The following is a 12,390-nucleotide window of genomic DNA, read 5'->3' on the forward strand; positions in this document are numbered from 1 at the left end:
TGTAATAACCCAGGTGAAAATTCGCAACTGGGATGCTACGGGTCGCAGTTCTATTGGTTTATTAGCCAATTCCCAGCAGGTAGGGACCAGTAGATACTGGGGCCAGTAGATACTGGGGCCAGTAGCTACTGGAACCAGTAGGTTCTGGGACCAGTAGGCACTGGAACCAGTAGGTACGTATGCCGAGCTGTTAGTGCCAAGCTGGCCGCAGCAGCCAACTGGCCACAGGCCTCAATATATCAAGAGATGCATAATCAACACTGTCCAGCTTGCTAGGTTTTATTACAATTTGAGCCAGCGCTTTGATTTCAAGACGTCCTGAATCTTCTCCGACAGCAGGCGGCCCAGGTTCAGTACTGTCGATTCTACGTCCATGTTCTTTTCTGCACCCCAGTGCTTCAGCGTGGCTGTGAAAAGAGCAAATGTAGAAACAGAAACAGATTAAAATGCTCCAGTGACAGGTATCACAGCACAACTCAGAAGAAGCTTGAATGGAAGCTGCAATTAAGCTAGTGTATGTACGTGAATTAAACCACTGGCACTGTTTGTGGCAGCCGTCAATACATTGCAACTTAGCAACAGTTCGACGTTTTCTAAATATTTCTTTTCATCAATTCACCTGCAACAACAGCAACCTTCTCGGGTGTCAGTGGCTCTTTAGCCGATTTGCCCAGGCATTTTTTTCGTGGCGCCACCATGCCTGTAACGGCCTTCTTTTCTAGGACATCTTTTCCCCACACAGCTTCAGCCGTGTCTTTAACAACAAGTGTTGGCTTGACGTTGCGCATTATCTTGAAAGCAGCTTCAGCCCGCACAACAACTCCCTCGGCAAGGTAGAACTACGAGAAGAAGCAATATAATACATACAAAGTCATAATGAGGCAGCAGACCATGAGGAAAGTGAAAGAAAATTTAAAATAATAGAAGGCATCAGCTTTCTGCCTAAAGTCAAAGGTGTACCTAGCTGGAATTGTGGTAATGGCTTATAGACTAATCTGCTTATACTCACAGTGCCATCATCCAAGTACATGAAGTTAGCAGCTGTTGTTGCATTGCTGCTGATTTGGCCTGCAAAATAAAGGTCACTTGATTACGTTTTGTTTTCGTTGCGTTCTGCAAATTAGTGCAATGAAGTAACGTCAGTCCTATTAATACAATTTTGGCCCTTGCCAAAATTGTAATTGGCCAATAAAAGCAAAAAATGCTTTCTAGATAGAAACACCAGGTGAACACCTATTGGCGTTTCCATCTAGGAAGTAATTTTCAGATTTTATTGCTCAATTTATTTGCTCGAAAAAGCTATAGTTATGCAATATATTGCATCTTCATTTGATCAGCACAGAAAATTGTGTCCCTGATTTTGCTTTTAGCATTGCCAACACTTTTACAAATAAGCACATAGCAACATAATAGGTGGCTGCTCACTGCATGAGAATATGCAGTAAAGCAATGAAGGGGGCTAGTTGGTGAACGTTCATGGTTATATTGCGCTCAGTTTTACAAACACGATATTAAGGAAGGAAGGACGTCCGTCCACGTCCTGTCCTTCCTTAATATCGTGTTTGTAAAACTGAGCGCAATATAACCATGATGAGAATATGCATTCACCACATGTGTTCCCAGCGACAGGGATAAATGTTAACTAAAATGTGACGAGGTGTTTAAGGTTCACGTACTGTAGACATCCAAAACTACAAAAGGCAAACAAGAAAACATGAGAGTGCATGGATGGGTACTGACAATGTCTCACCCTTAGCAAGAACCTTTACTTAATGATAACAGAATGGCAACCAATGCTTCACCTGACTGTATCGCATGTTATATTTATTTACCAAGGTGTTATGCTCAATGCATGTGTACTATATCTTAAAGCTTCTCAGCTTTAGCAATGTTGATAGCCAACAAGGAAGCCCAACTCTAAGTAACATGGTGGTACATGATGAAAATGAACAGAGACTAACACAAGTTGCTATAGCTGGGCACAAATGTGAGAATGCAGAGGAAGCGCAGCTGTTGCTGCATTAGTATTCAAGAGGGTGCACGCTGACTGAGGTCATCATTTAAATTAAAATGTACAAAAATTGCCTTACATTTAATTTTTACTGTATTTAACTGAGAATATTGAACCCTATTAGGCATGCTTCATAGGCCAGAACAAGGATAAGCATACTTGGTGGTGCAGGCAACATTGGCTGCTGCGAAGCAGGAGCTGTGGATCCAGGGGAACCTAAACACAGAGCCAAACGTGGTGTAGAAAAGCACATGAAATAATTGGTTCTTATTCACCCTGCCTTTGGATGTGCCAGCCAGAGAAGGAAAAGAGACTCACCACAAGCCAACTCCTCACCAAGCGAGGTTTCTGCAGTAAAACCAAATGTAATAAAGCGTAAATTTTCAGACATGTTATATCAGTGCTCTCAGCAGCAATATTTCTTAACTTTGGCTGCAGCTCTGCTCCATGGTCTCACAAGTTAAGAATGCATACACAGCTAGGTGAAACGATTGCCAAGTGATTATACAGTTTACAGCTAGTACCAACAAATGTAGGATATAAGTAACAAGAGGTCAAACCTCTGTCAATGCTGCTCTTTTCCACTTCCTTGGGGACTTTGGCAGCAGCTTTGCGTCTGCCCACTGTCACAGATGGGGCTGAAATGCATAAATTTTTGTAGGATCAGCACTTCTCTAAAGGAGCAACTCCCCTGCATAGCAGTATGTGCTAAACCCCACTAACAGAAAAAATTACCATATACTTCCAAGTATGCATCGTAATAATCCAAATGGCCATATACATTCACTTCATTAGAAGTAATAATAAAATATGAAACCTTTGCTGCTGCTGCAGCCTTGAGAGAGCCGCTGGGGTAGTGTGGCTTCCACTATAAGAAAAGCAGTTAAAGGGGTTAGCGGTTAAAGAGTAAGCAACAGTGCGCTGCTGCCGCATCTCAGGGCACTTATTGAACGAATTAGCAATAAAATGTCACACTTACACTGAAAAATCTTACTCTCGAGGCATTTCTCTTAACGAAACGACTCGTTCTCTGAGAAAATCTTTCTCTTTCTTGAATTCCATGGCCCTCACCTTCCATATCTGCGCTTTTTCTTGGGCTGCCTTCAGCTCGCTAAGCGTGCGCAATGAATCGGAGTTGCTGTCGGAGCTCCCCGACTCCCTCACAGTGCCGGCCCGCTTGCGCTGCAGTCAATAAAGTGGGTTATTAATTTCACTAGCAGCGCACACAGTTCTCAACTTTTTCAGCCGAGTGTGAGTTCATTCACGTGACTTAAGTGTTTAAAGCTGGGTGTTAACACCCAGCTTTAAACATTTTATTACATCGCAATTTTTCATACGACTGAAACAGTATAGCATACTTGTACTAGTTTATTAAAGTAAATTTATTAAAGTGCATGTAATGTCTTGGCTAACTATACCATCAGAATTTTACTATTTTTTCCACACTGTAGAATTAATTGTTGACGGCCTAATGAACAGTCTATACTGAAATTTAATCTTTGAACTTGGGACGAATTTGTATTCCGTCTGCAATATTGCACTGAACTCTCAGTGATAGAGCCAATCTATTGCGTATGCTTTAGCGCATAACACTGACTTCACGAGAGCATTTGACTCAACTAACGATTTATTACTTATGTAACAGTGTGAAAAAATAAGGAAGGGACAACGATAGAGACCGAGTGAAAAGGTCGCTGTTTTCACTCGGTCTCAGCTGTCATCCCTTCCTTATTTTTTTGCGCTGTTACATAAGTTGCAATCATAAAGGAAGGGAAAAAATGGTTGCAATGAATAAACTAGCCCAGCAAGCAACCATTCTGCGTCAAGTACTCTTCAATAAGTTAATCTGTGAAAAGGTTGCTGTTTTCACTTGGTCTCTGCCGTCACCCCTTCCTTATTTTTTTGCGCTGTTACATAAGTTGCAATCATAAAGGAAAGAAAAAATGGTTGCAATGAACCAACTAGCCCACCAAGCAACCATTCTGCGTCAAGTACTCTTCAATAAGTTAATCTGTGAAAAGGTTGCTGTTTTCACTCGGTCTCTGCTGTCACCCCTTCCTTATTTTTTGCGCTGTTACATAAGTTGCTATCATAAAGGAAGGAAAAAATGGTTGCAATGAGCCAACTAGCCCAGCAAGCAACCATTCTGCGTCAAGTACTCTTCAATAGGTTAATTTGGAACCTCTAGATGTTTGTGGTCCTCCTGTAAATCTTTTGTGTAATTCAAGTTATTGCATTTGTGGACTTCGTGGTCCGTTACCATGAACTGGGCGGATGGCATCACGCCTCAGTGTAATGCTATATCTATTCGCGATCGTTGTCACGTGCTGCGCACGCGACTTCCTCTACTGCATTGTGATCGAGATTTTGATCAGCGACCACATGCCTTTGTGTTTCTTCTAGTTTTTTTCTTAGACCTATTCTCCTTTCGGTGAATAAGTGCTTTCTCCAGCACGAGTGTGCAGTGCTACGGACATGGGAATGCGTGGGCGTGTTTCATGGCCCGAGTTTGTACCCTCAAACATCCTTTTTGCAAGACGGCTTAAAGTAAACCGCCTACACTGTACCGAAACGCCTCATGTCCTACTTCGCCGATCGCTTCAAGCGGCACCTTTTCGTTTTTTGAACAGAAAAACCTGTGAAAGGAAAGCCACTGCCACTGGCATTGTCGTGCGTCTGCTTGACACTAGCGAGCAGGGCACCATAGAATAAAGAACCAACTTTGAGGGCACTGGAGCAGGGCAATGCCGACGAAGTTACATGTTGATAACCTCTACGTATGCCTCCACCGCATGATGGGTCAGGTTCTTTATTCTATGGGACGACGGTTACATGGCCGCTATCGCCATTGCCATTATGACATTTTTGAAGATGTGGACCTTTTATGCACAGCTTGCGGAGCTGAAATTGAGGCCACCTGGAGACCACAGAGCACAGACTTTCGCCCGACTCTGGCTGAGGGAACAGTGACAGATATGGAAGGGGCATTAGGATTTCCCGGGGAACGAGGGCAAATAGACGAGAAAAGAGTGGCAGTAACGAAGGGGAGGCTAGAGGATTGGTGGAGGAAGTCTAAGGAGAAATAATACCATAAATCGGGGAGCTAATGTTTTCTATACTACTTTAGATATTTATTTTGGGGAAAGGAGGGGAGTGAAAACTAGTTTAAGGAGAAGGGGATATAAAGAAGACAAAAATAGGAGGGGGAGCAAAAGGCTAGATGGCGCCAGCCGCCGCCCGTTACAAAGGGTGTAGCCGCCATCCATCTATCCACTCATCTATGTTGTTAAGTGAAGCCAAGTCATGCCAAGCCAAGCCAGGCCAATATGAAGTGTTTGCTTTTTCTGTTTAGCACATGCTCATCTACTGGACGCACGATCGCCGTGTATAGACGTCACCGGCAAAGTTACATGCGTCGCACGTGCTCGTGAAACATTGTGGTAATGGGCAAAAGGGTGCGAGCAAGCAGTTCAAGTGAAGAACCATGTGCGAAGTTAAGGTATTTAATTCACAAAGTAAAGTTTTTCAAGCCAGCACCGAAGGCTATCACTGTTATGGCCTATGACCATGTGGTTGAAAAGCTAGCTGTGGTGAGGTACGTATGGGGGCTTCTACCTTTCTATAATATGTGTTTAGTATAGCAACCGTCGCTAGTGCTTGAACAGGTGGATTCAGTATGCATGTTGTATGAAAATTCTGAAGTTGAATGCTCCCAGTGGAACATGTTGCCGGCTCATTTGAGTTATGTCCGTGTTTATTCCTGCTAGCTCTCAGATGCGTGTACATAGATGTCATAATTGGTCCAGAAGATGCTGAGTATTTTAGGATGTCCACAAGCGGGCGTCTATAATGCATGATCATCGTGCAGAATGTTAAGTCGCTGTGCTTGTCACTAGCATCTGCGGTGGCTGTTTTTAAGAGATTTGAAGCTTAAAAATGAGCGGCATGCTCGCGCAGCTTTCACTTTAATTGTTTATAGACCTTATTTCCTTGATTTCTCTTGTCGCCCTTCCCCCCTTTCTTTTTCGTTGACTGAACAACGCTGACCACAATTGTGGTCACCGCGGTGCATTGAATTCTTTCTGCTTCTCAGTCTGCGGCCTGTCTCTCTGGGCACTTGAAAGCCTGCAGTCTCAAGTGATCGAAGACACTATTTTATAAAGTTATCAAAGATCGAAATTTTACCTCCTGCACACCCTTAAAGTGCTCTTCACATAACAGAACTGCCTTTGCCGGAATAGTTGCACCACTGTTGCAGCTATTGTAAAACACCTCACTGTCAATGTTTAACTTGTAGTAAAGGCTCACATCCACCGCCGAGGATAGGCCAAAAATCAGGTACATACATTTCTGAAGTGCAACTTTTTAAATATATTTACGATGCATTGGATTGGATTAACATTTATTAAAAGTCCTACAGGATGTGCGTCAGCACGCAATGGGCGTCTCCCATAGAGGGACCGACAGGGCGGCCTCTATGGTACCTGGCGGCCGCTGTGCGGGTCTGCTGGACCGCCCATCGCTGTTGATACGTTACTGTTGCACTTTCCAGGCTGAAACACTGGTCCTATTCAGTTCACTTAGCGTCACGTGTATTAGCCTCCAGTGTGTTACATTTCCCTTTTTGTTTATTACATAAAAAAACCACATACAATGGACCACAAAGTGGCATCGTTGTCAGCACCTACGTTGACTGCTACATGTCGTCACTGAGAAACTTGGAGGACGCTTAAGCTTTGTCTTTAAGAGTGGAATGCGATAGCATTCAAAGATCCCTGACTGCTTCTCACGCTTCCTGGCAACTGCGGATTATGTAACCATAATGTTTACCGGAAAACGATGGCAAAATGCTATGCCCAAAGGCGCGCTTTCTAGTAGAAACGTGGTCTCTTGCAGAGGCAGATCCTGGAGGTAGTGCACAGCTGTGCCACTAAAATTGCATAATTTTTAAAATTTCTGTTATGTTTTCGCACTTTTAATATTTAAGTTTGAGAAGATTTAATGTAAAAGGCGTGCACTGTCATTTTTGTTTCATGACATTTGTTTCATAGCATACCTGATTAAATTAAGCAGGCTAGGTGACTATTTGTCACCATTCCATTTCAGAGGGCATACCAATAAATCATCATCTTTATTTTTGGCTGCTTGAATGCTTGCACTGGAAGCATGGCTTGCCTGTGTGCCACATTTCTGGGAAACTTGGTACAATTTTTGTCCTTTTCTGTGGTAGGGAGTAACTCACATAACTTGATTTGTGTAATAAGTATAGCTCAAGCTTTCTCCTAAACACATTCGGTAAAAAAGAAAAGTCACCACTATATTTTTTCCTTATTGTAGTAAACTACAAGCAACTGCAATTTAATTTTGCACTCATAAACAGTGCATAAAAATAATGCCTAAGTACATCATGAGGCGGAAATTTAGTGGGCACATGGTTTGTATGTACAGGCGCCCAAATCTTTAACTGGCGTGCACGAGCGGCGACTTTTCCGTGCGTCAGCGCCGTATGACGGAGCGCGGCTGGAAAGAGTCTGAGGCTAAGCGCATGCGGACAAAGCGCGCTCAGCTGGGCCCATCGTCTGCTAAGCCGTTTCCAGCCTCGCCCCGTCATACGGCGCTGACGCACGGAAAAGTCGTGGCTCGCGCACGCCAGTTAAAAATTTGGGCGCCTGTACCTCGGCTAGTGGTATGGTATGTACTGGCACGAAGGGTTTCTGTTTTGGGGAACTTGCTAGATATCCTTTAGGAAGTGTTGATGGCCTGAAAGGCTCGTGATCAGTTGTGCTACAAGGTCTGTATGTTGAAGGTCAACCAGACCATGGTTGGTCTTCAGTTTACATGTCACCTTCTATAACATGCTTTAGCAATTTTTCTACAGGTGGCTTGCAAATGGATTTTATGACTGCAATGTTGGAGGAACTAGCACTACTAGTGCCTTATTTCAATATTCAAACCTTTAGCAACACTGGAATCTGCGAAGAGGCATTTAGTATGGGATTCACAATGTCATTTGAAATATTAGCTTACCTGCTGTAGTGGCATAGTGGCTTTGGTGTTGCGCTGCTAAGCCAGAGGGCGCAAGAATAAATCCCAGCCATGGCAGCCACATTTCGATTTGGCCAAATGCAAAAATGTCCATGTACCATGCATTGCGCGCACGATAAGGAATCCCAGGTGGTCGAAATTAATCCAGCGTCCTCCGCTATGGTGTGCCTCATAATCAGAACGTGGTTTTGGGATGTAAAACCCCAGGATTTAATTTAGTTTACGCACAGATCACTTGCAGAAAGCAAAACCACCGTCAATGGCAGGCAAATTGATAAAACTGTCACTGTGTCGTCAACTGTGGTTGGCATGGCTGTGCTGCATCAGCCTTCCATGGTTTCATTAAAATCTAGTATAAGCTTTTGGTGGGCCCAGCCTGTAGAATATAACACACAAATCACATGCAGGTGTTGTAGTGAAGATATTGTCTACTTACGTGACGTGAAAACGTATCATTCGTTGCCGACTCCAAAATTGATCACAATGAATTGTTTTCCTATTCATATTTGCTTTTTTCGATTGCCCGATAATTCAGAAAATTATGCGGTCTCTTTTCGCATAAGAAAAATCGATCGGTGACTGTACTTATTTGCATGAAAGGTCAAATTTCAATAGAACGAAATTTCAATATAACGAAGCAAATTGCTGATTTTACCGACTTCGTTAAATCAAGGTTTAACTGTATTTGCATACCTCACACAAATTTTTCATTGCTAAGGTTCTCCTGACATCAATTCGTGGCTTTCATATAAGGCTACGTTCACACTTGGTCTCGAAGCAGGTGGAAGCGGCAAAAACTTGACAAAATCTGCCCTCCTAAGCGGCGAAACGGGCAGAGAAAAAGGCGGCAAGTCCGATCGGTCTTGCACTGATTTTTGCCACAGCGAAACGGAAAGCTGTTCCGCTTCACTGGAAGCTGCACTAGCATGTAAACATCCGGTCGTAAAATTTAACATCTTCTGTTGTTCATTGTCCATTTTTAGGAAAAACAACTAGCTAAAGTTATCAAAACTATGCCTTCTTCCTTTTGCATGGTAGACGAAAGTTAAAGACGACACGTGCATTTACGTGAAATGATAGCTTTTAAGAACTGATGGGTCAATGAATGAACATACCACTTGAAGGATGGATGGATGGATGGATGGATGGATGCTATGAGGGTCCCCTTTGGAACGGGGTGGTGCGCTGTGTCACCAAGCTCTTGTTATTATATTGCCTAATGTCCTACCCATGTTAAAATAAAAAAAAGGAAAGGAAAAAAAAACCCACAATCACTCCCATAACCCAATTTTCTGACCCCCTATTGTGAACTTTGTTTTTTTTACATCTCCGTTTTTTGTCGTTTCCCTACTTCCACAAATATTCCCATTGCCTCTTACTAATCTCTATTGCGGACATGTTTACTTTCCCCCTGCTCTTGCTGAACTCAAGAGCTTCAAGGAGGCCAGTGGTGCTGAAATCGACCGCTGGGCACATATCTTCACATTCTAATAGGACATGCTCCATCGTTTCCCCAGCTTTACCACAGCAAGCACATGCTTCTTCTTCCTTCTTATATCTCGCTTTATAAGTGGGTGTTCTAAGGCATCCTGATCTTGCTTTGAAAAGTAATGAGCTTCCCTTGCTCATTACTCAGTTACCATAAATCGTTTCTTTCCTGATTTCGTTTTTTCCTCTTAAGGAGTTACTCATAGCAGGTTTCCTTTCTATTGCCACCACTCATGAGATTATCTCGGCCTGTGACTATCCGCATGATGTTCTTTGTTGCCATGTTGCTCATCATACAGGTCGCATACTTGCTGGTAAGCTTCCTAGTTCTTTTCCTCCTCTGTAAATCAATATTTTTCCTGTACAAGTACCTGAAAACTCTCCCAGCCCATTTACTTTCTTTCATATTCCTCAATCGCTCTCCATAAGCAATTTTACTGTAAGCTTTTCTCACTTCAAAGCTTGTCCAGACCATATCACCGTGCACAGCTTCATTTGTAGTCTTCCCGTGAGCGCCCAATGCGAGGCATCCCACTGACCTTTGGTTCCCATCGAGTCCTGGTTGTACCCCTGATTTCAAGCAACAAACTGCATTTCCAAAAGTAAGTCCTGGAACCATTACACCTTTCCACATACCCCGGAGCACCTCATACTTATTGTATCCCTATAGCGCTCTGTTTCATCATGGCCGCATTTCTCTTCCCCTTTGCTGTTATTGTTTTTTCCTGTGTTTCCATTTATCTATTGCCTTCGTTTATCCATATACCAAGGTATCTTTTACCTGAGGTATTACCTGGCCCCGAATTGGCACTGTCTGTTCACTGTTTTCAAGTGAATACCATGGCACCTGGTTTTTTGAAAGCTAAATTTTAGGCCTAAATTCTTACCTTCGTGTCCGCAGATATTAACCAGACGTTGCGTATCACTTTGCTTGTTAGCTAGCAACACACTGTCGTCCGCATAAAAAAACCTGGAAGCTGCTGCTCTACTACTGTACCCGCCTGTTTGTATGAGAGATAAAACCCGATGTTACTTCCTTCTAGCGCCCTCTCCATCATCACCATGTACATCATAAACAGCAGTGGGGATAAAGGGCACCCCTGCCTCAGTCCCTTGTTGATATCAACTTTCTTCTCGCTCCTCATCCCTTCCCATTCAACGCAGACAGTATTTTCTTGGTAAATCTCTTTTAAAAGCTGTATACAATCATTGCCCAAGCCTTCCCGTTCCAGAATATCCCACAAAATGTTGCGGTCTACGTTGTCATATGCTCCTGTAATGTCTAAAAAGGCCACACATAACAGTCTCCTTTCTACTATGGATATTTCAATAGACTGAGTAAGGACAAATAAGTTATCATCCAGACACTTACCTATTCTGAAGCCATACTGAAGTTCTCTCAAAATGCCATTATTCTCTGCCCATGCTTGCAGCTTTAATTTAATTGCCTGCATTGCTACCTGTATATTACCGATGTGATGGTCAACAGTCTATACGAATGAATTCCATATTTCTCCCCCTTACCTTTATAAATTAAATTCATTCTACTTTGTTGCCAACTGTCTGGTATTCGTCTATCTTTTAAAGTTTTTTACACTGCTTTCACCAGGGCTTCCTTACTTTTTGGTCCTAGTTCATTAATCAGCCTAACGGGAACGTCGTCTAGCCCTGTGGCTGTGCGCTTAGGAATTTTCTCTTCCGCTTTCTTCCAGTTGAAATTTGTCAGCACCAGCTCCTTTCCCATTTGGGTCTCTTTCATGCTCTTTTTTTTTCAAATACAACCTCGTCATTGCCTTGGAAAGATTTGGCTGTTATTTTTCGGATGTAATTTATTGCTGCTTCCCCTTCTAGTCTGTTTGCATCTTCGTCTAGGATATGTTGTTGTATTGTTGTTGACTTCCTGCCTAATAATTTTATGTGGTTCCAAAATATTCTAGGTGCAGCTTTCTTTTTCTCACGTATTTCTGACAACCAATGTTCACTTTTACTTTTATCTTTGCTTGAACCAGTATTTGAACCATAGATTTTTTCTCCAGTTATATTTCCCATTTTCTGGTTACTTCATCCTGCAACAACTGCACTTTTTTGCCTTCCTGTGCTCTCGGGAGGCCTTCTGTTTTTTGGCGATTGCTTCTCGTATCTCCCTGTTCCTCCAGCTTTTCGGATTATTTTTTCCTTTCCATCGAGCATGTTGCTTCTCGTTCCGTATTTTTGTCATTATTACACTTAGAAGCTCACCATATTCCTACCCTTTGCTTGGCCATTTGCCAAGTTCTTCCTTGACTCTTGTAACTATATTTGTTATTTGCTCAGCGTTCAAATTTGGACTGGCCATTTTGTGCTCCTTGCCTTCTTTCACAACTACATATTTCATTTTCAAAATGATGCATTTATGGTCACTCTCTATGCTGCTATACCCTTCCTTGTCAATGGCCATTTCTCTCAACTTATGAATTCCTTCTTTCATCGGGCAGTAATCAATGGTCGATTGCCGATTTCCCACATGGTCTGCCCTTCACACTTAAGCCCTGTATTCACGATAACGAGGTTATGTTGCTCACAAAGATCTAGCATTGACTTCTCATTGTTGTCGGTATAGCCATCTGGATCCTGTATGTGGGCATTCATGTCACCTAATAGGGCAATTCCAGCACCATTCCCGAAACCCTTAATATCAGCGCTTATGCATTCCACTAACTCTTTATTCTTCTCTGTGCAATTATTTCCGGTCCACAAATACGTAATGCCCAGCCAAGTTCTTTTCCCACTCATTGTACCTAATAACCAAAGATGCTCTTGACATTTTGATTTTATTCTTTTCCATTTGGCTCCCTGATGGATGTGCA

At 42.8% G+C, this 12,390-nt stretch overlaps 2 protein-coding genes across 3 annotated transcripts in view; one reads left to right on the forward strand and one right to left on the reverse strand.

Annotated features, from left to right (window-relative positions):
• Positions 1 to 270: 270 nt before the first annotated feature.
• LOC142566365 (uncharacterized) lies at positions 271 to 3,909 on the reverse strand. Of its 2 annotated transcripts, none has more exons than XM_075677312.1 (7): positions 2,991 to 3,909; positions 2,747 to 2,879; positions 2,572 to 2,649; positions 2,330 to 2,359; positions 2,171 to 2,227; positions 1,010 to 1,068; positions 271 to 407 (listed from the first exon to the last, which is right to left on the reverse strand). In XM_075677312.1, the coding sequence occupies exons 1-7, from the start codon at positions 3,087 to 3,089 to the stop codon at positions 399 to 401; spliced, it is 465 nt and encodes a 154-aa protein (XP_075533427.1). In that variant the 5' UTR covers positions 3,090 to 3,909; the 3' UTR covers positions 271 to 398. The 2 variants fall into 2 exon arrangements, with proteins under 2 accessions (XP_075533427.1, XP_075533426.1); XM_075677311.1 differs by having other exon boundaries at positions 2,287 to 2,359.
• A 1,425-nt stretch (positions 3,910 to 5,334) lies between these two features.
• Positions 5,335 to 12,390, forward strand: part of LOC142566127 (U3 small nucleolar RNA-associated protein 4 homolog) — a 65,438-nt gene continuing 58,382 nt past the window's right edge. Inside the window, exon 1 of the mRNA XM_075676928.1 lies at positions 5,335 to 5,606. Coding sequence (XP_075533043.1) covers positions 5,455 to 5,606 — 152 coding nt within the window. The 5' untranslated portion in view covers positions 5,335 to 5,454. The remainder of the gene's footprint in view (positions 5,607 to 12,390) is intronic.

This window comes from Dermacentor variabilis, unplaced genomic scaffold (assembly GCF_050947875.1).
Source record: "Dermacentor variabilis isolate Ectoservices unplaced genomic scaffold, ASM5094787v1 scaffold_12, whole genome shotgun sequence".
Taxonomy (NCBI): domain Eukaryota; kingdom Metazoa; phylum Arthropoda; class Arachnida; order Ixodida; family Ixodidae; genus Dermacentor; species Dermacentor variabilis.